Source organism: Corvus kubaryi, unplaced genomic scaffold, assembly GCF_017639235.1.
Source record: "Corvus kubaryi isolate FWS band 111438036 unplaced genomic scaffold, C.kubaryi_AGA036_p1.0 74, whole genome shotgun sequence".
In the NCBI taxonomy this organism is placed as follows: domain Eukaryota; kingdom Metazoa; phylum Chordata; class Aves; order Passeriformes; family Corvidae; genus Corvus; species Corvus kubaryi.
This window is the reverse complement of record NW_024582061.1, coordinates 17,138,465-17,163,452: the sequence shown is the minus strand read 5'-3', so window position 1 is coordinate 17,163,452 and position 24,988 is coordinate 17,138,465. Positions and strand designations below refer to the sequence as shown.

The window sequence follows — 24,988 nt, the reverse complement described above, 5'->3', positions numbered from 1 at the left end:
TTCCAACACAAAAATCAGTATATTGCCTCCAGACCCAACGTGGCTCACATAAGCAACACAGGCAACTAAAATCCAACATAAGTATGAATACAGACTGTCTATGTAGCTCCCAGACCTGTTCAAAGAGCTGAGTGCAATCTGCACAAAATACAAGATTAGAGCATGCCCACTGTATAAAATACATCCATCATTCCTGCTTCACCACACTCATTTCTACTCTCAGACTTGCTTCAACTTCACGGACATGAGAGGCCAGGTTGAGGGAGATGTCAGGGGAGGGGTACTTTGGGTATCTTTTGAGAGACAGCTCCCTGAAGTTGCACACAGCAGAGCAGGCTTGGAGGAGGACTCTACACACTCACAGTAGCAGAAATAAAGGAAAGAATGAATGAGTTTTGCCAGAGGAAGAGATAGGAGAAAAGAATTACAGAAAGAGAAAGAGAGGCAGCATGCTCCAAGGTCCTCATGCTCCAAGGACCTCCAAGGACCTATTTGGAACAAAGAAGCAGGGGACCCATGCAGTGCCCACTCTTACTAGAGGGTATGGTGACCCTTCAGCAAGGGAATCCAGGAGGGAGTCTAGTTCTTCCCCAATGATGTCCCCATCTGTGAAGTCCTCCACGTTCTCAGGCACTGGCAAGGGTACACAGTCTGGAGATGGGAGCAAGCTGGCAGCAGGAAGCGAGGTGGGCAAGCCCTTTGCATCTGAGTCAGAGGGCAAAGGGGCCAGCCCCTCGTTCACAGGGATGGAGGTGGCCACAGGAGCTGGGAGGCACTGCAGGTCCATAGAGCAGTCTGTGATGAGAGAAGAACAGAGCCAGTCACCAGGAGAGTCTCTTGCAGGAGGCAAGTAGAGCACAACATGGCAAAACCAATGCTGTATAAATCACGGAAAACAAGTACGCCAATTTTCTGCAAGGAGAGGCTCTAGTCTGAAGAGCACTTGCTCTTTCATTTTTGTTCCCACTCTCCAGTGGCTCACCAATGGCTGAAATAAATTCTAAGGGCCAGTGCCCAGTCTGACTGTCAGGATTTGGCAAGCACATACAGCAGCCAGGAACAACACGAAACCTGTGGCCAAGAAGTTACCAAATTCCAAACTGGCCAGGACTAAAGGCCAGGGGCACATGATCCAATTTCTCTATAACCCACCCCCTGGTGTTTTCCTTAATATTCATTACTAATGCATTTGGCAGAGATCACTGCCCTCTCTACCCCTTGGAGCTTTGATAGCCCAGCTGAAAGCTTGCTTACTTGCACACCCTCTCTAGAAACCCAGGCATCCTAAATGGAAGAAGAGAAAAAACACAAGGCCCTATTGGGAGGAGAGTCAGAGACTGAGTGTTCAGATCAGGTTGTGCTAACAATGTGTCCCAAAAATCCCCATCAGACTCACTCAGCTGTCCTTACCCAAGTAAATTCCCTGCTCTTGAAGTCTTTTCTGATGTCCACAAGTGGGAGGTTGCTACCCATTTTCCCCCTCAACATCTGCAAATCAGCAAATATGCCCTTGGAAACTCATGTGAGGCGGGGTTGAGGCAGTAAAGAGGTGGTGGTTTTCTCTAAGGTTTCTTCCCGTCTCCAGTAAATAACTGAAGTAGTAAGATGTTCCCATCATGCAATATAAACCTCTGTTAAGTGAAGTTAAGGCTGCAAGCACATATTCTTCACAGAAGAGCATTTTATTCTCAAGAAAAGTAAAGGTTAAAAAAAATTTCAAATGTTAGAAATTTGGAAAATGCAGCGTTACATTTGCAATTCTCAAGCCAAACACCCAAACTACCTTAATTCTGCCCCAGTGCAGATGTCCTGGAATAAAAGAAAAGAAATAAGACAAAGATGCTACCTTCTCCAACCACTCCTCCCATTGGCTGCGCTGGAGCTGCAACAGACTAAGGCTATAAAAGCAAGGCAAAGTTTGGAAGGAGAGACAACAGCTTTTATTAGAAAGACTGATAAGACTGGGAAAGAAACTAGACAAGCTTCATAGACACAAAACTTGATCCAGCAAGAAATGCTGCATTCTCTCTGTACCGGGTCTGTTCATGCAGCCCCCACGAGAACTCGGCCATCCCTTTGCATCAGGGACCGGGTGAGTGAGCCCAGTTACTGTCTCCTTGTTCACTGGCCCAGGAATGTGCTGGTGCCTTCTTAGAGAGCTCAGCAAATTAGCAATTCCAGCAAACCCCCAAGTCCTGAACGAAACAACAGCAGAGATGACACACACAGGCATGTCCCCCTATCTCTAACCCCACCAGGAGCACGGCACCAACCCCTGCAACCTTTCCTCCAGTATTTGTTGTGAGCGGTCCACATGGATGGACCACAGCAAAGTTCACTGTGCAAGGCACTGGAGGCTGAGCCATGACAAAAGACAGGGAAAGCAGGGGAAGTGGCAAGGAACAGACACAGGTCCCTCTCCACATCCTCAAGCATGCCATTGAAGAAAAGCACATGTTGTACCTTATGGGATCCAACACAGGATTTCAGTGCTGCAGCTGCATACATTTCCCACAGGAGGCAACTCATAGGAAGGCCATGCATGTCCTTAGTTTTGCAGCTGCCCCACAAAGCAGGCTCGGCTCCAACCCCATGCCCCCTTTCCAATGACTTCTCTCGTCTCATCTCCCTTTGGTGCAGAACCCCCAGCCTCCAGGGAGCCAGCCATCCAGCTTCCCTCATGGCTGGAAGCTTGGCCAGATTCCCTGCAGTACAAAGGGATGGCTTGTGCCTTCCCATTTTTCAGATGTTTAAATCTGGAGTACTGTCAAGATCCCTACAGAGGCCAACAAGAAGTTCAGAACATGCCGGAAGGGATGGGGACACGTGCAGGCAGGGAGCAAAAGGGTGCACAATGACAGGGCCCCAAAGGATCCAGCAGTTCAGACCTTCTCTGAAGAATGAATGAGGCCCTGCATTTTCCACTCAGACTGGGAAGCAAAGAAAAGAGGCCCTCACACATCCTAAGAGGCCCCAAATCCATAAAAGCTGAATGCATGACCAAAAGGCAGACAATAACATAGGACCCCCCACAGCTCAGTGCATGTGAAGGGCAAGGAGAAGAGCAGGGATCAACAGGTTCCACTACTTGCAAGTAGAAGAGGGAAGATGTCCACTCCCCTCTCCCTGACCACCCAAATCCTGTCATTCCTTCAGCTACTTCCTCCCACTCTACTCTGTCCAATCTTTTTTCCAATTTCTCCTTTCCCATTCCTGCTTTCCTCAGGACACCCCATCCGCTGACCTCACTGACCAGGTGTGATACCCACATCTCACATACTCTCCTTAAAGAATGCTCATGCATCCTCTGCATTCCCCTAACGTTTGCTCCATCTTAAAAGAATAAAAGAGCTTTCTTTGTTGAATAGCTCACAGACACACCCACACCTGCTGATTTCTGCCCCTCTCAGCCCCATGTATTATTCTAAGCTCAGTGAGGGTCTTATCCATACACTCCCATGAACCAAGTCTCCCATACCAAGCCCCTCCAGCTGGTAGCTTCTCTGGCCATACACCTGCCTGTCCCCAAGGGGCAAGTACAGAGCTTTTAAAAGCATTGTTGCTAGCTCCACTCTCCAAAACAGCAGTGGTTCCCTAGTGCATTAGCTGGCCAATGGCCATACTGAGCCAGATCTGAGCCATGATCTCTCTGCAGGACTAGGCTGAGTTGATTAACTAGGTGACTTCAAGCAAAACATGCAAGGAAAGGGCTTCAAGAGTTTGCATCTTAAAACAAGACAACAACAAAAAAAATCCTTGCTAAAAAAAGTTTGTATCTGAAACTCTCAGGGTACCCAGCACCCACAGCTGTCTTGGAGGCACAACACTCTCAAGGCAATGGGATAACACATAATTCCAGTGCTTTTGCAAAGACTTCCTAGCAGGAAAGGCTCTGTCTGCCTAATCTGCAGCAAAGGTGGCATGCTGCTCTTACACCAAATCCAGATTAGATAAAGATCTTACCGGATGCAGTCATTCACTACTCTGTAGTAGGAGTCCAGTTAATTTTAGCACAGCAAGATAATGTGAAAAACTCTCCTTAATTCACAGAACTCATGATCTCATGTAGCAATCAGATACTGAATTGGCATTCAACAGAGAACTAACATGTTTTCCAAAGCACCCTAACAATGAAATTAGTTTCTTTCTATAAAAAGAGCAATTGCTACTTGTGGTGGTAAGTACTCACACTTAGCTTGACACACAGAGCTACCTTACAAAGGAATAAAGGCTGATGTGCTCAGAGGCAGAACTTCAGAACTCCAGCACACAAAGTAGCAAGCCTTTCTGCAGGGGCAGAGTTAAGGTCACTTGTTTCCCAGCATGAGAATGTTTCTCCTCCTGGATGCCTAACCTTGAACTCAGCTCTCCCTGGGTCCCTCACAACTCCTTTTGTTTTCAATTTCTCCACCTCAACATCTTGGAAGACCATATGCACTTAGAGCACAAACAACCTTAACTTCACTTTATCTGGACTGTTTTGGCTTGGAGCAGAGTTTCAGAAGCTTTGCCAAGCACAGCTTAAAGAAAGCACAACTGGAGAGAGCTGTGTACCTCAACAAACCCTTTTAATTCCCAAACGTGTCTTTCACTGGGCCTGGACAAAAAGCTGTTTTTGCAAGAAAAACACTCCTGCTTTGCACCACTTTTTCCTTCTCCTAGTCACCAAAGCTGGGAGTGTGCAGAAGAGACACAAATGCAGGTGATGAACCTCTCAAGCCTGCCAGTCTGGTCATATACCATACTGAAGCCACAAAAGTCTGAGCAGAGAGATATCTTTACCTGTTTCAATGTCATCTATTGAGCCCAATCCATTGGAAGTAGTCTGCAAAGAGGATGCAGGAAAAGGAAGAGGAAAAATATTGTGAGAAATTAATCTTTAAGTAGACATAAATGTATATGACCCTTTATTTTCCTTTATGGCCTCTTCCTGTGCTAGAACAGTAAAACCAATGAACTTTAGGAGGCCATTAATCCAAGGAACCTATTCATGTTTACCTTCAACAGCCGACAAACCCTTTTGCTGCAAAGGAAAACCATGTCTGCACAATATCCAACCATGTGAGCAACTCCATACATAGAATAGGGTATTTTACGTGTGGATGACAACACTGTGCCCCAAGCCCCAGGACACACCCATTGGTCAGCCCACTGCATGGGAGATCTGATTAGCCTGATCTTACACAACGTTCCTTTTCTTAGTTCACATATTTTGCAATCTAACAACCACAAACTTCTACAGCAAATTTGAAACAGGAAAATGTTTCTGCCAAGACAACTGCTGACTTGGAGCTCAAGGCAAGGAATAAATTGAGTCCATATTTTACAGGAACATAAACAGAGGTAAGTATGCGTGCTTTTGGCTTAAGCTTAAAAAGGCACAAGTAAAGCATTTATCTTGCGATATTGCATCTACTACAATGGGTTTTGCACTATTTTCAATTCTTACAAAAGGAAAAGATTTTCAAATTAAAAACTAGGCATAACTATTAAAGAAAGCTCACTGGCCTTACTAGAAAGACATTAAACCAAATCACTGAACAGTGAGAGGTAAACTAGTTCTTTAGTATCCCATCTTGTTGTACAAAATTACAATGTTTACAGTTTTATTGTTCGTTTGCTTTAAGAAGCATTGTGAAGTACCAAACAGCCTGTAAAAACAGCAAGTGCTTGTTTGTTGGGAGGTTTTTTTGCCTAGTGGCAGAACAAGGAAACCAGTAATTTCTTGTATTTTACCTTAGTATTTGTGCTGCCCTGCCCAGCTGGATCTCCCAGGACAACACAAACAATACAAAAGCTGTGTATGTACCTTGCTCAGTACATCACGGGATTTAATTTTGTGTATTTCTTCAGAACTTGCACTTTCTGACTTTTACTTAGCATTGTTGTTAGATATGCAAAACTTGAAAACAAAAATTTATTTTAAATGCAAGAGAAAGCAAGCATTCACAATAACTAAGAAAAATAAGCATCTTTGGTGATCTAATTACTGACATAAAAAATTACATCAGTAGAAACATTTTCAAAGAAATTAATTTCTTGGAAATATTCCTTAAAAGCAGAAAACACTAATTAAAACAGTTCAAACCTAAAAGACAATAAATTTGCATGTAAATAAAACCTTAAAACATTCTACTAGCACAATCCATAAACAGTAACAACCACAGGATGCACACTCTACCTGGTTTGACGAATTGACTGACGTGCCATTACTGAGTAGTGAGAATGTTTCCAATTCCTGCTGCAAGGAAGAGAGCAGTCTTAGAGCAGAATACAGCCTAGGAATGCTCATAAGCTAGGTAAAGCTGGGTTACAGTATGGTTTCCTTCCAAGCACTGCCCAAAAATAAAAGCCACCCCAAAAGGTTACCCCATTGTGACACACGGGTACACGTTTGTCAACACTGAAAAGGGACATATGATTGTTCTGTACACCTCAGAACATCTGACCCACAATCAGGAGGCAAAAAACTTCTTGAAAAACAGAAAGGTTTGCTTTTCATTATGAAATTACTACTTTGGGAAGGCATTACAGTATTGGAGTGAAAGCTGGAACTCAACACAAGAGATCGCAAAGTATTAACAAAATACTAATCACAAAATTTCAAACAATAAAAAGCATTTTGGAGAGTTTAATTTTTATATTTCTAATATACAGGTGGTTTAAGCCCATCTCAGCTGAGTAACATGACAGCAGCAAAAAAGGTGGCAAGGCCAGCTACAAAAAGTATTTCCCCATAAAGTTCCCTTTCTTTGAGACAGAATCATTTGGGAGTGTTGAGAGCTGCTACAAGATCAAGGGGTTTTTCTTGGGTAGGCAAATGACACGTGAGGTTTGTTGGGGAGAGGATTAACATGTTACAGCCAGATTTACCCCAAAAGCTCTCTTCAAACCAGATGCCCACCAATCACTCCACCTCATGCTACAAAGTGCCTCTCTGGAGATGAAAACACGCTGTTTGTTTAACACACTGTGCACCTGGGGCCGAGGATGCAAATGCAAATGTCAGTCTCCACTAGTAGCTCATGTTCTCTGCTCCCAAGAACAAAACCTGTGACCAAGGCAGCTTTATGGGAGAACAGCTTTATGGCTAGCAGTGGCCTGACGCCCTCTAGCTCCATCCCAGGGTGCACATTTAAACACCTACAGCACTCCTTTGCAGAGCCAAGTTACGGATACAGCCACTGGTGTCAATTAGCTTCTGACCAGGTGTGTACCCGTCTTCCTCCCAAAGCACAATCCTTTCCCCCACCACAAAGAAGCGTACACGTAGAAATGGTGCAGGAACTCTTCAGATTCACTGCACTACAAAACCAGTCATCCAATGAAGCAGATGATCCCATCCTTCTCATCCTGTAACAGGGAGAGGACTGTAATGCAAAACCTGCTTTGGGATCAGGCCACATGTCCCTCTCCTGCATAAAAACCAGGCATCTACTGCATCGGAAGTTTCTCCTACAGCACCAGCCTGGCTCAGCTGGGGATTCAGAAAACATTCTGGCTGTAGATACAGAGCAGCAATGGGGTTAGAAATGGGTCAAGGCAAAGTGACTCAGAGGGTCAGAACAAGGAGGGTTGCCAGCAGCCTGCTAAAGAGTTTGCAGGGTTGTGTACACATGTCTGTAACTGCAGAGCAGCACCTACCACTTCTGCAAAAGTAAATCTGTGAAAGCAAAGGATAGCCTCTAAGACAAAAGAAGTCATACCTGAGGTCTTTTGTATGCTTTTCGAACCCTCAGTCCCAGCTTCTGGGCAAGCTCCTGTCCCAGTTGTGTGACGCTTTCATCCTGGGGATGAAACCATTGACAGGACACTTTCAGTTTTGCCTTTGTGGCACACAGAATGAAATGAAGAGGAATGCAGTTATGCAGCATTGGGCTGCACCAAGAAGCCTCAACTTTAGAAAGCAGCAGGTAGATCATTTCCAGAGCAGCCCCAGGAGAGTCCAGACAGATTTCAGCATTCTTGTCATTCGGTCCTGCCAAGATGCTGCAGTTGCACCAGGAGTTTTGCCCTATGCTGATTCAATGCTGCAGAAAATCAGAATCAAATATCTGCTTCCAACAAAGCACCCACTCTGTGAAAACAGGGTTCAGGAGTCCTGCTGGCAAGTTGGCTGAAGGAGCTGCCAAGGCTGGCTGCTGATACAGCTTCCGCAAGGTCTCCATGCCTGGGAAGGAGCCTGCATGTCCTCCCTCTCTGCCAGCTGCAGAGCTAATAATCAGTTTTGATACGCAGACAGGACTCACTAGTCTGTTTTGCTTGTTTGTTTTTAAAGCTGAAACCAAGTTTCAGTTTTCAACTTACTAGCTAGAAGGCATTTTGACTGTATCCAGCTCCAGTTAAACTGCCTCAGCTTAGTCAAGCAGTTCCTTCAGCTTTCCCCATTGTGTGGCATTTTACGGTCCTCCCTGCCCAGTGTCCATGCCCACTCACATACCACCATGGGCCTTCTGCCCAGACTAACAACCTGCCACAGTCTTCTACAGTTCTATATCACCAGCAACTGCTTCCTTCTGTTTTCCTCTCTCTCCCTGTTTGCAAAAATATTGGAGTACTTTAACAGCTTTTACAAAGAAGAAAAAAAGTATCTGCCCAACATACTGAGATAGCCCTCCTTAATGTTTCAACATCATCTCCCTCATCTCCACCCTTGAAGTCTGCCCTCTTCTCTACTTGCCATGCTGGTCTTTCCAATCTCCTTCTTCCCTGCAGGTTGAGTCCTTTCCCTTTCAACAACTGAGAAGCCTCTGGTTCTTCCAGTCTGCTGTATCAGCAACTTTTCCCTTCAATTTGGAGTGCCATTTTTTGATTGCACTCACTCCCCCACACCCTCAGCACTAGTCTTGTCACCATCATAAAAACAAAATCTAGCTTGTCCATTTCCTCTTCTAAAACACCCCATGCCATACAAAAAAAAGCGTACCATGGAGGAGTATTAACTTCACCACACTGAGCACTTCTGCAAACTAGCAGTACTGAGTACCTGCACCCAGAAATAAGTTAACTCTGACAGACAGTGAGCCAAATGAGTGGCATATCCTTTATCACCAGAAGTTTAAAGACAGGCTCTGTTTTGACCACAACAAAGTTCTCAGCAATTATAGCAATGCAAGAAGGAAGTACCCATGTGCTCCCGAGGGTAATGGAAACAAGACTGAAATGATGGATGGCTTGACTTGCAATTGATGCAGAGAAGGCTTATGATTTCTGTTAAGTAGGTATTAAGACAATGGGGTACATGAATTTACAAGGCTGAATAGTATACAATAGGAAATGCAAATCATTCAATATGGAGTTTTTTAGGCTGAACTTTCCTGACACAGAGAAGTTGGATAAAGTGTCTTTAGACCATGATAATTGTAACGATAATAATGAGAGCTATGTAAACATAACTATATGGTTAAAATATAAACTAAGTGGCTGAACCGCAGTGTAAAATATAGCCAGATATGGCTTTACAAGAACACCTATATCAGATGCTTTTGTTAATCAAAGGGTTTGTTTATAAAACAGTTCCTTGGGACTCCCCAAACATGGTAACTTTAATACCTTTTGGTCACCCTGTTCTGCCAAGTCAAAGAAACTAGAACTTACAAGCTATACAAAAGGAATAACTAACTGCTAACAAGGCTTCCAAAGATTGCTTCCATAACACTAATAAAAAAGGGAAGTTAACTTCTCCTCCTGAGGTAGATGCATTTTTCTTATAATAACATTACTGTGATGGATCAGAACCAAAATCAGCACAGTGCTCACTTGAATCCATGTAATCACGGTCTGGTTTCCTGATCAGTACTTGGCCTAAGAGGATGCTCAAAAGCACTGTCAGGAAAATATTTAGCTCCTAGTATATGCAGATAGTCCCCTCTGCATGCAAAAATTTACACAACCCTGAGCACAAAAATAACTACGACGTGATGTCAAGGACACCTTTGCATGTTCCTCAAGAAATAAAAAGCTTGATCATTTTGCCTTAGCAATCAGTAAGTGAAATGTGAGATATTTTTATCCAAAACAGGAAAACCGTACATATTTTCCTTCCAGAGCTCCAGTTCCCATTTATCCCATGCTCCTAGTCACTTCCATTAGAGATATAAAAGCAGCCAATTAGAACACTCTCATGGCTTTAGTTCACCTTTTGTTAGGACAGGGGTTTGCTCTTCACAAACAGACCATGAACCTGCTGTCACTAACTGGTGTCCCTGATTGGCACTGTCTGTAAGAGGTGACTTGGCCTGAAGAAACATGTGAAGACAAACATCTTTGAGTCAGAGAGGCAGAATTTCTGGGCATAAGCATGTACTTGGGAACAGCCAAGATTCCCCTTCCACTATCCTCTGCCCTCACACTAAGCATGTTGAGGAGAGGAAGGTTGTGAGCCACAAAAACCAAGATGAGTTGTATGTCAGAAACTTACATGTGGGAGGGACAGCAAGCATCTGCTGTTGCACTCATATGCTTCTTTGTGTCTTCCAAGTTCATTTAAGGAACGGGCTTTCCGGAATAGCGCTCGGATGTTCTCCTTGTCGAGACTTAAAGCCTTCTCGCTGTCTTCCAGCGCCTTCTCATACAACCCCTGCATGGAACAGACCACCTGGAGTCAGCTGAGGCACAGCAGACTAACTCCTCCTTCTCTGTGAGTGCAAATGTTCTATCTCTCAGAAGAAAACAGAAATACAGGCGGCAGGTGGAAGTACATATGTTACCTCATGCACAGACCAGCGTGCAAACACACCTACGTTAACAGAACATTTTGTTAAATCTTGCAAAATTCAAAACACTTCAAAGTCAGTGAATGACAGAACTAAGGCTGCTTGAGCAACCTTATCTTGCCTCCCCCTCTACCCTGGGCATGTTACACTTGAAAATCTTTAATTATGTGACTGCTTGCTAATTTTCAGGGGACTCAGTGTCATTACAAACAGGATGGGCCTACTCTGGGGTTGTGCCATAAAGGAAAGCTGTTATACGCCTTAGTAAAATGGAAGCACGCAGCCTTTTAGAGCCTGGGTATTTCAGAATCCTTTTCCATGTGTATGCTGCAAGCTCCTTCAAGACCCAAAGACTTCCTACTGTCTTCCAGTGTCTCACAGGAGGAGGCAAGAGCCTCCAGAGCAATACTCAAACAGTATTCCAGAAAAATACTTGCTCAATACCGGAAGACACTGGATGGTACTACCTCCTCACCAATGTGGACCAGAACTGCATTGTCAGTACCTTAGGCGTGCCCCCCCCTCCTCACATCCTTCCTCTGGTCTCACAAGACACAGTGCAATTGTGAGGAGATAACACTTTTCTGTGTGTTGTTGCCTCCCCCAGTTTGAACAGGGAGCAGACCAAACCAGCTGAAATGCCTCTTGACATCTTTTCCAGCTGCACAGCACTGCAATCATGATGTTCCCCTGGTTCCTGGGGACGACTTGGGAAAGCACTCACCATGGCAAAGTAGCAGGCAGCTCGGTTGACATGTAGCTTGCAGAGGAGTTCCTTTGGGATGGTCACCTCATCAGAGGCTGCGTAATCCGCCACATTCAGCCCTTCTACGTACTGCACCAGGGAAAGCTTGAAATCCTTCTCTCGGAACAAATCATTGCCCTCTGCAAACAAGTTTCTCACCAGCTTCTGCAAAAAGGCCTGGGCAGCACGGAGAGAACAAACAGACTCAAGTGGATATTCACACAGGAGAGACTTCCTAGTTTCCCATTCATTTCCATATCTTTTAGCAAACTTCCTGCCCACTAAGATACTCCTGCATCCCTACTCTCCTGCAAAACATCAGGATTTTTGGTAGATGAGAATAATCCCGTCAAATCCCCATTCTTGTTGAACATCAAGTGTCTTCTCCTTTCCCTGAAAGTTGTCATCATCAGAAACTTAAAACTTTAAGTCACAGGCAAATTGTGACAGACCATCCTACATTCTTCACTTTTGGCATGTAAACTAATGGCTGTGCAACAGAACAAATCTTGCTAACCAGAGGGCTCCCAGCGTCAACAAACAAAATCTCCATTACCTCATAATCTTCTTGGCTTAGGGGTAATGTGGACCTGAAAAAAAAGAAGAGAAAATATTCATGAAACAGGCATCCATTCAAAGAAGGGCTTTTGTCTGATGAAGAAATCATTTTTCTGGTCCTGTGTTGGTGATCTCAGCAAGTTACTGAACATTTTATCACTGCAAAGACAGCTGAGGCAAAGAGAACACAGTTAGGGAGCATTATGCTCAGTGACAGTCACAGTGGTGTCAAGTGATGGTCAAGTCTCAGAGGGATTTGAGACTAGAGGAGTCTTGTTCTCATTTACTTTCTGTGCATACACGATCCTCTGTAATGTGCCTTCTGACAGTCACCTAAAAAACCCATCTTTAATAAAGTCCCGTGAGAGACTGCCATGAAGAATACAAGTGTATTTTATGTGCAGCTGGCTCTAATGAGAGGCACCAGAGTGGCACTCCAAGACCTCCTCGAATCCTTTGTGAAACCAGAGACATACAGAGATAAATGCAATCACTTTTCTCTGCCTTAACTTAGCCACATGCCTTTAGGCCTACCCCACAAAAGGAAGGGGGAAAACAGTGCAGATTCAAGAGACCATTTAACTCCAACTCTCTTGGCCAGGACTGTGCCACAAACCCTGGCAGTGCTTGTGTGGATAACACCTACCCCACAACAGCACTGAGACTTAAGAGAAAGGTGCTGTTCTTCAAATTGGACCACCCAGTTCATCCAGGCTTGGTCCATGTATATTTATTTTTTCTCTTCAAGGACAAATCAACAGGCTCTAGAGGAACCCTTAGCACCTTTCACAGTTTTTCTCACCTACAGTGCATGCATGATCTTACTGATTACAGAACATATATTTTTAAGATTTCATCTAATCACTCCTTAAAACTAAGTACAGGAAATGTCATGGCTTTGTAAGAAACATTCATGCTGCTTACAAACTTGGACTCCCTCTTTTGCATCAAAACAAACCAACATACGGCACTGTTCCTGGTTCAGAGTGCAAGATACACCCCAGATGCAAGAACTGCACCTCATATTTCTAAATTATTTTCTTCCCCAGAATCTTGTGCATTTTTTTAAGTGCTACCAATGTAAGTCTCACAATTCCCTCTCCAAAACTGGGTTATCAGCCCCATTTAGTCTTAGACTGGGATGAAAATATCATGGCCATATTACAGGATACAAATATGTAACATGGAAGATTTGGGGGAGTTTCCTACTGTAGAGGCACAGATTTCAGGCATAATAATTGCAGGACTCAAAGCAGAATTTAAAAAACCCCAAACCAATCTGATTAAAATCTTACTACTGCCTTACTCACCATGGAACCTGGACCTGAGTTTGAGACCTCTGCTAACTCAAACGCTGGAGGGAGAAATACTACTTTATTTTATAAAGAAGTACTTGGATTTGTAACTACTACATAAGCAACCACTTCAAGTCCTACAAGCCCACATGATATTCATAGAAGAGTGATCTGAGACATCTACCAGGCTGGCAACTGTAAAAGAGCCCAGGTCATCTATTTTTCCTATAGGTACCATATGGGGTACCTAACAAGTTATGTACCTTGTTTCCCCACCTACAGAACTGAAACACTATCTCCCTTCCTAACAAAGGTGGGATAACCTCGTTGAGAGAGCACTTTGAGATCTTCATGCTAAAGATGATGTAGAAGGTCCAAGCACTATTAGCATTAGGCTGACTATAAAGATCACCCTGGAACTCCAGTGGAGGGCAAAACCAAAGGATATTAAAATGACAGAATTTCAAGTTTAGGGAGCTAACAGGACAAGAAACACCCTGAAAAATCACAGTGAAAATCCTCAGGACAGTATCTCTTTCCCACGCAGCAAACTCAAAGCAGTGAATAGGAAAAACTCAGTTCCTGCAATCCTCGATAGAAAGAAAACTGCCCCCAAATCCACATGGAACACCGAGGTTGTCCACTTACTGAATGAACTGAAGTCCTTTATCTATTTCTTGTTTTCTCTTCTGCCTCTCCATTATAGTTGCTGCGGAGGAAGAAGAAAAAGAAACAACACAAAGTGAGTCATTTTAGGTCTTGCTGGCAATTAAACAGCACAGTATTTTGTTTGTGCCTGAATTTACTACTAACAAAATGTTCCAGACCAGATGCCCTGAACAGCGAAGCCCATGATTTATCCACACTGCAGATACAGCACGGCAAGCAGCTCACTACCAAGTATCTGCTTTTTCTCACATGCCACTGACAGGATACATGGGCAAAGAGGAATTACCTCAATTTGAGCTCTCTGCTTAGGCTGCCAGTAAATAAAGCAATGGGAACCAACTGTTATCATGACTGCCTTCTAGGAAAGGGAAGAAACCCAACACCATCTTTGCCTGCACTGGCAGTCATTTCAGGAATTTGTGCCGAGACCCTCCCATGATAAGCAATTCTGAGCACTATTTATCTGGGACAGATTTAAACTGGTTTACTGCACAGCATATGAAACAAGTTATCTACATAAGGTATATGGAGGTACAGCACAAAGGGAGATGCAAAGGAAGGAGATGGAATTGCTTGTTGTGGTCCACATAAAAGGACAGCACTGAATCTGTGCAATGGGGATTTCATGCCTAAAATCAGCAGGTAAGAGCAGCACAGACTGGGGAGCACTTCTTTGGTGTGGGAACAGAACCCTATCCTGCAGCGTTTTAAACTGGGGTGGGCAGCACCTTAGGAAGGCTCAAGAGTTATCTGCACTTCATCCTCTGCAGTTCCGAAGCAAATTTTGGAATGGCTCCTCAGTGACCTTTCTCCAAGGTACACAGGTCTGTCACACAAGAAAATAATAATAAAGGGGAGAAAGGATGACACTTTGTGACAAAATTGAGTTGCTGGTGACAGCAAATTTCACATCAACCAGCTGTGACCACAAATAATGCTCAGCATTTGAGGAATAGGAACTTGGGGACAGAGGCAGCAAGTACAGAAACACTGAGATGAGATGAGATGAGATGAGATGAGATGAGATGAGATGGAGATGAAGACACAGTACCTTCCCATCCCAGGACCACCTCTGAAAAGGTACAAGAGAAACTAAAGTAACTGCTCCACCTCTACACTACAACAACTTGGAGAGCATTATCATCCAGCTCCCTTTTACATTAAGACCATCCCTATCATTCTAAGATATCTTGCAGTATCAATGACAGACTCAGTCTGAACAGGGTGAAGGGGCCTTTAAGGTACATAAAAATCAATCCTGACAACTCAGCAAGCCCTTATTGATTGTGCTCTGTGCCACGCAAAATGTAGAATTGATACCTGCCCTTTACCAAGAAGAACTGGGGGAAGGAGGAAAGACTGGAGTGAGAGAAAGACCAGAAAAAAGTGGCAGCAGAAGGAAGCAAGAGCTTGAAAGTGACACTGAAGTTTGTAAGTCATCAGACATTAAATTTGGGAGCAATCTGGTTCAAGCAGCAGGTAGGAGATTTTAAGCAGCTGAACTTGGAACAGGACGGGCAGTGCAGCAAGAAAGGGAAAGCCAACAAAGTGAGGGATGATCAGCATCTCTACAAAGGCATTTAACAGAAGTGATGGAGAAGAGCTGATATACTTCAGTACAACACCAAAAGAAGGCCTACATTGATTCATAAATAGCCTGGATAATGAGCAATCAGGAAGAAAGAAGGAAATTTAACAAGGAGATTGTGAGGTTAATATGATCACTAATGATACAGGCAGACAGGCTTAAGAGGTGGACAAGGAGAGAGAGGTAATTAATTCAATTTTTCTCCTTGTATGAAATTCTGCAAATACAGAGGAAGTAAGAGAGAACAGAGAAGCAGAAGAGGAGCAGTAGGAACCATTTCCACAAAAACAGCAGTGAAAGACATGAAAGAGGACAGAGCCACCCCAGAGCACTGTAGGAGAACTGTGAGGGCCATCAGAGACAAGAGTGAGGAAAGAGTCTCCACAGGAAATGACAAGAGAGGAACTGTGGGGGAGAAGGCAAAAGACTCAAGTGGACCCTCCCAAAGGCTCATGGGGAGAGCACAGGGAGAAAGGAAGAATTTCTAGCTGTCTGGTCCCTGAATACACTAAAGGCTTGAAGTACTCCAAACAGCCTCACCTTGGACCCCCACCTATGCCCCTCTGTCCACGGTCTAGGAGCTCCATTTCAACCGAGGTCCAGGTCCTGCCTTGTCTGAGCTATGCTGTAGGTGAACTTGTCCTCAGTTCTATCTCTGGGACAAACCTCAGACCTCCACTGCAGGCAGCTTGTCTCCAGTCCTGTCTCTGGCACCAACTCCTACCGCTGGACTCACTGGGTGGACCTTCATCACCTCATCTTCTTTGGGACTGTGGATGGACCACTGCTACTGGCATCTAGTTCTGACTACACTGTTCAGGTGTGGTGGGACTGTACCCTGTGAGTGAGGGCACTGCTGGTGACTGCCATCACCTTCACTTGTCCTTGCTGGAGGTGCAGCCCTGCTCCTGCTGCTCCCTGACACGAGTCATACTGGAGGAAACAAAAGTCAGGGAAGTGAAGCAGCAGCCCACATCTCTGATGAAAAGGGAGACTATTGTCGACTGTGGGGAGAACAGTTGAACACTAGCTGGTCATCACAAAGTCAATGGAGCATTCCAAAAATGCCGTGGCACACCTTTACAATTGTGTATATCCACAAAACAGATCACCACCTTGAAAAGCTTCTCATACACATGGTCTACTTCTGTTTCTGAGCTCAGCCTTTAAAACACTCTGCAAGGAGTGAAGAAGAGATCAGTACCTGTTCTCACAGCTACCCTGATCCTGCTGCTGAAACATCCTACACAGCAGGATGTGGGTCTGTGTTACAGCGAGAACTGATTACTGTTGCTTGCCCAGAGAGAAGGGCATTCAAACATTACTGACCTAAACCTGGAGTGCAGCCAAAGGATTACTGGGAATGGCTACAGAATGTCTCCTTTCCAGACTTACCCAACTCTTCTTGCATCCCAAAGCTCCCCTTCTGTTTTTTCTCTCCTCACCACTATTGCCACTGCATCCAACATGAGTATCTCCACCCTCGCTTCATGGGGATGGCTGACCAGCCCACTGCATCTCTGTAAGTCCCACAATACACAGCTACAGTTTGATCCTTGCTACAAAACCCTTATAAAAAGCAACCTTCTGTGCCCTGCATGCTGTTTATGCTCCACAGTTCTACACTCATCTTCCAGAGTGAATGCTCTTCAACACAGAACCCTCCATTGACTTCTTCAGACATAAACCACAGGCCTGATCCCCCCTCTAGACTGTTGCTTCCTGGTACTGCCCCACATTCCTCCCTCCTGGCAAGCGGGTGACCAGCTTTCTCTGCTAAAGGTCTGTCATACCTCCAGATTTATGTCATGACTTTGCACATGAGACTCATCCCCTCATGGCACCACCTTCAAAGTGTACACCATGTGCTGCCGCCCCAACAACTTCTTGCACACCTCTCAGGAACAGCTACCTTTCTTTGCCCTTTGATGTCACTCCACACCAGCAATCTCCTTCACGTGTGGCAGACCCCTCACCTGTCCTGCCTGCCCCAACTACTGCAGAAGGCTGCCATTCAGACTTCTCTTTTTGTTCCTCACACCTCCTCCCCCACCACCTCACCAGCAAACTCAGTCACTTGTCTCCCCTCATCGTTCCAGCCTCTTCACAGTGTTTCATTTAACACTCAGACCAAGCCATGCACTTGTTACACCAGCAAATCCAACACAGAGTGAGCCACCCACATGAGCAACACTTCAGTTCTGCTGCACACTCTACCACAGCTACTGCATAATTAATTTTAAGTGCAAAGCCTGTTTAGCTTTTGTTTTCTTGGTCTTTCAAATATTTTTAGAAACACAGTAGAAAACATTTTATGAAGCACTGTGTCTAAGCGTCCCTTTTCTCCCTCCCAACCAAATCTCTCTGTCCAGACGTGTCCACTCAAATCACCAGCAAATCCTGAGTATTTATATCTCCACTACAAAGCTCTTATCCTTTCAGTCCAGAGACATTTATCCTCTCTGGTCCAGCATCTAGAGAGAACTTTATTCACACTTCGTCAATAAATTACAAACCATTTGCTAGACAGGAATAAATACTACAGTCAAGTAAAATGGTTTTCTTGTCTTCAGAAAGATGCATCAGCCAGTGAACTACGTGACTTAATCACAAACTGGATGGATATCCTCTAGATGGGTAGATGGTAGAAACACGAGATGAACTGAAAGACTTGCATTTATCTTATCAAGAACACGGATGTTATTCATAACCCTGCCAGAGTTGAATTTGGGCGAAGTTTTTCATACTGTATTTCTGAGATGACAATGAGTTGACACTTGACCGACTTCCAGGCGTTGACTGTAACATTTCAGCCAGAAATAAGTACACTGAGATGCAAGTGGCAGGTTGTAGAGCTGAGACTGGAGCTCCCCAGGAAAAAGGCTCCAGGATACACTGGTCTGAAACATGGCTGCAGTTTGGCCACCTCAGTGGTGCAGCAGAATAGATAACCAGGCACGCATCAAGCAAAGGACAAACTGCAGAGCCCACTACAAACTTGGGCTCTTGCTCACTCCTGCAGCTGCTTTCTGCCATGCCCTACTCCCTGGGTTTGACTGCTTCTCACAGCCAACAGCTCTCAGCTTTCCCACCATGTTGTGCCCACCAGGCCGGACTCCTCTGTCCCTCCACGCACTGGCCACCCTAAGGTACTTCCATGGCCACCATCTCACATCCCAGCACCCCACTAGTGCCACTCCTGCTCTGCAGGACCACTGGGGTCACTGGGATGCCACCAGCTGCACCCAGCAATATTCACTGCACCTAGTGAATGCAGAGCAAGGTAGCAACAACCAGCTCACCCCTCAGTGAAAATAAAAGCAGTGACTCTAAGTTTCCCTGAGAGGAGGATGGCAGTGGGGGCTAAAAGCCTCAATTTACCACCTCAGCCCCCATGACCCCATTTTCCACTTCCTTCAGCCTTGTGTTTCATACATAACACCCTCGTACCACAGGCCACCCTTCCTCCTGCCCCCACTGCAGCGCAGCCGAGGAGTAAGGAGAGGGCTGTGGGGTGACGCTGTCTATCTCTAAGCTATTTGCTCTCGGTTTCCTATCCACCCAGCTCGCATTCCCCTGCCTCATTTGAAAAACTAAATCCCGGGGCTGGTTCCCACACGGGTGGCGCGGGAGCCCTCGCTCGCCTCCTTTCCCCACTGCCAGCACTAGGCCGCCGATCCCCGGCCTTGCGTAGAGGCCGCCGCTGAGAGAGGCGCCACCTCGGCCGCTGGAGCCGAGAGGGGCCGGCGGCGCCCCCCGCACCCCCGCGGCTTTGCCGGACGCCGGCACCCCGGCATTCCCGCCAACGCGGCCGTGCTGGGAGGGGTCTCCCGCGGCAGGAGACTTCCAAGCTTCCCCGGGAAAACAAACCAAAACATACTCTTCCTCCTTCCCCACCCCCCCATCCGCTTAAATAAAAATCACGCATCTCCAAGAGTCTGGGAGGCAGCTTTAAGAGAAAAAAAAGAAGAAAAGAACCCAACACATAACATCCCCTGCCACCCGGAAACTGTCTAAAACATTAAAGAATTAAAACCAAAACAAACAAACAAAACCCAAATAAAACCAAAACACAGTCTTCTTATTTGATAAACTTTAGAAGAACCTATGGAAGGTGCCTCTAAAAAGCAATTCCAAAGGGCTTCTCTGCCGTTTCATGGGGTTTGTACCAAACAAGAAGGGGAAACTGCAGCCTAAATACAGACCAGAACACACATCTCGAACCTACAAAACACAAACAGGCACAAACGCGATTAATACTAAGTTTTCCATAAAAACCCAGGGGCTTTTCCCCTAGCTATCCAATTTTAGACTACTACTACATTTTTTTCCAGGGGGTGGGATTAGGATCTTTGACAATTTTTTTTTTTTTTTTTGCAAACCCCACATTTTTGGCGGAAGAGGGTTTAGCTTCAAGATCTCACCCGTATTATTTTTCACCACTTTTTTTTAAAATTTCCAATTACACAACCTTTCATCTATGCAGTTACTATCTGAAACCTTTACTTTCTAATGAAGCAACATCCAGAATTTCTTGTTTCTCAAGTCCACCTCTTTCTACATACACAAACACACACACGTACAGAATTGATTTAAGACAAAAATAATAATCCCCCCAAAATAATAACAAAGAACTCACCTCTCCTCGGGTTTTCCCCCCCACACTACGTATAAACTTTCCTTGATAAATGGTATTGTATTACTAGAGATATTATTAATGTATTATTACTAGAAGTAATAATAATAGTAAGTGCTATTTAATTATAGAAGGCAGCATTCTGCTTCTGGATCGGCTGCCCCTGCAGCTCCCTCCATGTGCCTCCTGATCTCTTTACTTTCATTTCCAGGTCTCGCTCTCTCTCGCTCGCTCTCAGCTGCACCAGCAAGAGAAAATGCCTCCCTGCATATCCTCTGGGCCCTAGAGGCTACCGCTTTCCATTACAAAAGCTCACAGATCTTTCCCTTGTGGCTGGTTTTGAGATTCTTTAAGGTGACTTAGGCTTAAAAAAACCCCAAAAAACCAACTAAAAAATAAAGCGCTTCAGCAGTCGACTCTCCGTTCTAATTTTAATGCAACCTTTTTTTCTTCCTGGTTGTCTTTGCTGATATAAAAAAATAGACCCCAAGAGAAAGCAAATCTGCCTCTGCAGAGGGATTGCATGCATGCGAATGCAGCGAGGAACTGAATTATGAGACCCCCCCCGGGATTATCACATACGTGAAGCAGTGACCCTTCTGCCCACCCGTTTATGTTCACTGGACGGGGGCCAGAGCTATCGCTGATGGCAGAGCAATTGTCTGCTCCAGCCAGACCTTACTTACTCCACCCTGCACTGCTGAGGGGGGTCCCTGTATATAAGATCGTCTGAAAACATAAATCTTTGGGTGGAAAGAAATATGCAGTTAAAAAGAAAAACAACAAAACAACAAAACAGCAAAACAACAAAACAACAAAACAACAAAAAAAAAATCAAACCAAAAAAACCCCAAAAAAACCAAACCCCCCCCAAACCCCAAAAACCAAAAAAAGGCTAAAAAAACCCCAAACCCAAACAAACAAAAAAATTATATATCTCAATTAATATTATATTTTATACAATTGGGTATTATACAATCTACATATATTTTATATATATACACACATATGTTATATATATATTTGTAACTGCATATATGCAGCATGTGTATATATAAAAAACATATTAATATTACGTTTTATATGATTGGGTATTACACAATCTACATATATATTATATGTATGTAGATGCATATATATTTTTATATTTATGTATAGACATGTGAGTTTAGACTCTTTTTGGAATCAGACTTTTGGCTTGTTTTCATCCCAAATCCCTCAATATTTCCAGAAAGTGAACTGACTCTCCATAGGTTGTGAAGATACCCAGACCACCTTATGTGGGGGGGTCACCCATCCCCACCCAGCTGCACTATCGCTAACTTCAAATAACCCTCTGGAATCAGTTTTATGCTCATCTCTCAGTACGGCCTCCCTGGCAGAATAGTTTCCCTCCCCTGAAAGGATTCTGTCTACCATTAGATTAATAATTTCCAGACTGACACTGGTTTAAATTACCAGCTTTTTTCCAATGTAATCAGTGACATGTTTACTCCTGAATGTCTCACTTCTCTATTTACAGTGACCCACAAGAATGTCACCTTGTGCTTTGCAACTATGTAACTCTGACAAGATTAAAAGTTAGATAGAAGGTAACATCTGAAGTGTACTAAACTTTCTTGGTATTTAAAACATGTTTATCAGAAAAGGAAGGAGTAGGATTGGAAAGAATAGGATTGATTATACTGAGTAGGATTGGCGTCTGGCAGCATTGTCAACACAACAAACTGATAATTTATGAAATATAGGCTGTGAATTGTATAGTGTACCTCATGACACTGGATAACGCTACCTAATGCTCTTCACAATATTTTATCACAATGCACATTTTTAGGGATTGATTTTGATCCAAAGATTGCTACTATCCATGGCTAAGACAATCTTTATTTTTATTAACTCTTCAGAAGATTTGTTATTTCCTAATTTAAGGTGGTGACACCATGACAATTAGAACCTGGGCATCTGGTGCAGATGCTGGGCAATATGCACATTAAATGACAAACCTGTTTGATGGGGTGGTTTTGGGCAGAAGAAAGGTGAAGCAGGTCTGGAGGCAGAAAGTAAACATAGGGAGAGCAGATATGCCAGAGCACAGTGGGAGGGCAGCCTCACGGCGCCATCACGAAATGACTCACAGAGCCCGGGACACCTTCAACCCTGCAGCACCTGTGAAAGGAAAAGACATCACCACTGGATGAGAAGAAAGGTTAAGACAGGATGAGGAAAAAGGGGAACAAAACCAAAATGTACACACTATCAAGAGTTATGCTGGAATAGGCACTAGTTTTTAATTTAAGAACATTCATTTTCAAGACTGCATTTCTCAATTGAATGTCATGTTGTGCTTTCCTCCATCCCAATTTCCTTTGCCTGCAAGACTGAGATGTGTCCTGCAAGGTCATGATTTGACATGTAGTAAAATCTTTCTTTAGTGTTTAACATGAAGATTTTCACAGTTTGCAAGCGCGATCATTGAGGTCTCAATCTCATGTGCAGGTAGCAAGAGTCAAAACACTGCAAACCCCTTCTACAAACTAGATACAGTGTCATAGAAGTTACTTTGATTTGTAAAGCTATTTTTAGGAAGAATGAATGTCTGGATCTATGCTACAGCGGCATGGTACACCTACATTCCAATATATGCATCTATAGTCAGTGCCTTTATTCTTGCCCCTCTGGCACACCCAATATTTGGGAGAATGACAGGGAAGGGAATCTGATGTATTTGATAAGATCCTGTTTATTACTAAAAATTGTGAGGAACTAATATCCAGTGCCAAATTTCTTGCTTATATTTTCCAGGTTCCAGCTCCTTCTCCAGATCACACTAATTTACTCCCTCATCAGCTCTACATATTCTGGCAGCTTTATGCTTCTCACATACAACCATAGTCAACTGTCCAAGTGGTTCTTAATTTTCTTCAGTTGCAAAGGAAACTTCTCTTACTATTTATGAGGCTGGTCACCAAGCACGATCAACTACTGACATTCTTTTCTTGGGTCCATACAAGCATTTGCTGTTGCTTATTAAAACCACTGCTGGGAAATTTGTGAGACTGGAAAATGCCCCTTACAATGTTTTGGGACTAAATGGCAGAATAAATCCTACCTATGGCCCACCTCAATAGTGATCTCACCAGGTATCTGCCACCTGAAATGGTACCTACATCGGTGCCTGTAGGTTGCAGAGAAGGGACTGAGGTGCTGGGCAAACCCACTGCAGTAGCAGGCAGGTCTGTGCACAGCTCATCTGGCCTCATCCGATGTACTTTCATTTCTATACTTAGAAAGAAAATGTCATTCACAATGTGCACACAAAGCTGTCACACAAACCAAGGGGTTTTTGCATCCTTAAGCAGGAATGACTTTGCACTCCAGGGTGAAAGCGACAGGATGAGAGGACATAGTCTGATGCTGTGCCAGAGGAGGTTTAGGTTGGCCATTAGGAAGAATTTTGTCACAGAAGGGGTGACTGGGCATTGGAATGGGCTGCCCAGGGAGGTGGTGTTGTCACCGTCCCTGGAGGTGTTTAAGGAAAGACTGGATGTGGCACTCAGTGCCATGGTGTGGTTGACAAGGTGTTGTTTGGTCATAGGTTGGACTCGATGATCTCAGAGGTCTTTTCCAAGCTAACAGATTCTGTGATTCTGTGAAATGCCTTCCTTAGGAGAACAGTCTGACAGTAACATGCCAAGTACAAACTGGAGACCCGCAGGGACATTATCTAGGCGACGCTTCATATCAGAAGGTGCTCGTGTCCCATGTGCGGGCTTGCGGGAGCTCCCCCCCAGCGACATTTCCGCGAACGCGGCTTCCGAACGTGGCAGAACCTTCAGGCCGCTTGGCGGGGCTGCCGCAGCCGGAGCTGAGGGAAGGGGCAGGACTACAGCTCCCGGCGTGCCCCGCGGCCGCCGTCGCGCGCGCCCCCGAAGCCCCGCCCACGCGCGGCGCGGCGAGGCCGGCCGGGCTGCGGTGCGGCGGTAGGGCGCGTCCCGTGACGTCACGGCGCAACAGCCAATCCCGGAGCGGGGAGCAGAACTGCCGGCGTTCAAATCCTCCGCCTCCCCCACCCGCCCCTCACCCAGCGGCCCTGGCGCGGCGGCGGCGCGAGGCTCCCGCGCCTTCCCCGGCAGCCACCGGCGGCGGAGCCCCCGAGGAGGTGAGGTGAGGGGAGGGGAGGGGTGGCAGCCGCCGCCGTTAGCGGCCGGCGGAGGGGCCGCGCGTGAGATGAGGCGATCCCGCGGGCTGACGCGCTCCTCGGCCCCGCCTGCGGGGGGCGCTCCCACGCGCAGGCGGGGGTCCCCCATCGTGGGCGCGGGTCACGCGTGTCTGTCCGCGGGTCCCTCTCCACGCTCCCCCTCCCCGCGCGGAGCGGGAAGGGGCGTTCCGGCCGTGCTTTGGGCCCCGTTACGCGCGGCCGGCGGGGAGCGTGTGGCCGGCGCTCGGCAGCTCCCGCAGGGGAAGAGAGGAGCCGTCGGCCGCCCCTGGAGCGAGCGACGCGGGGAGGCTGTCAGGGGCTGCCGGGGCGGGGACCTCTGGCTGTCGCCCCGCGCTGCCATGCCTCTCGTTGCTGGGCGAGCAGCAGGTAGCCGGAGTGTTGTCTGTTGGGGTCGACGAAGTGTTGTAATTAAAGCATTCGTCTGAACTAACTTTTTTGATCATCAGGAAGGATAAAGTTTCATACAGCCTTTAAGTGAATAGGAAACCTGTCTTCAGGCATTTCCAGATCTTGGTTGTATTTGCCAAAGAGACTAACTCCTTTTTTTTTTTTCTTTTTTTTTT

The 24,988-nt window shown here is 45.4% G+C and overlaps 2 protein-coding genes across 7 annotated transcripts in view; one reads left to right on the top strand and one right to left on the bottom strand.

Moving 5' to 3' along the window:
* Window positions 1-20,502, bottom strand: part of ZC3H7B (zinc finger CCCH-type containing 7B) — a 47,431-nt gene extending 26,929 nt beyond the window's left edge. The window contains exons 1-10 of one of the 5 annotated variants that reach the window (XM_042051236.1): window positions 20,210-20,502; window positions 19,680-19,794; window positions 13,962-14,022; window positions 12,017-12,050; window positions 11,440-11,637; window positions 10,421-10,579; window positions 7,707-7,787; window positions 6,182-6,241; window positions 4,783-4,825; window positions 536-795 (exon numbers count right to left, since the gene is read on the bottom strand). In XM_042051236.1, the coding sequence (XP_041907170.1) occupies window positions 536-795; window positions 4,783-4,825; window positions 6,182-6,241; window positions 7,707-7,787; window positions 10,421-10,579; window positions 11,440-11,637; window positions 12,017-12,050; window positions 13,962-14,022; window positions 19,680-19,728 (945 nt within the window). In that variant the 5' untranslated portion in view covers window positions 19,729-19,794; window positions 20,210-20,502. The remainder of the gene's footprint in view (window positions 1-535; window positions 796-4,782; window positions 4,826-6,181; window positions 6,242-7,706; window positions 7,788-10,420; window positions 10,580-11,439; window positions 11,638-12,016; window positions 12,051-13,961; window positions 14,023-19,679; window positions 19,795-20,209) is intronic. The other 4 variants (XM_042051234.1, XM_042051239.1, XM_042051235.1 and 1 more) reach the window with 4 other exon arrangements.
* Window positions 20,503-24,265: 3,763 nt separating this feature from the next.
* The window catches only part of RANGAP1 (Ran GTPase activating protein 1), a 21,055-nt gene continuing 20,332 nt past the window's right edge, over window positions 24,266-24,988 (top strand). The window contains exon 1 of one of the 2 annotated variants that reach the window (XM_042050787.1): window positions 24,266-24,365. The gene's annotated coding sequence lies outside the window, so the exon portion shown is untranslated. Of the gene's footprint in view, window positions 24,366-24,770; window positions 24,792-24,988 lie in introns of those variants that run through there. The other variant, XM_042050786.1, reaches the window with a different exon arrangement.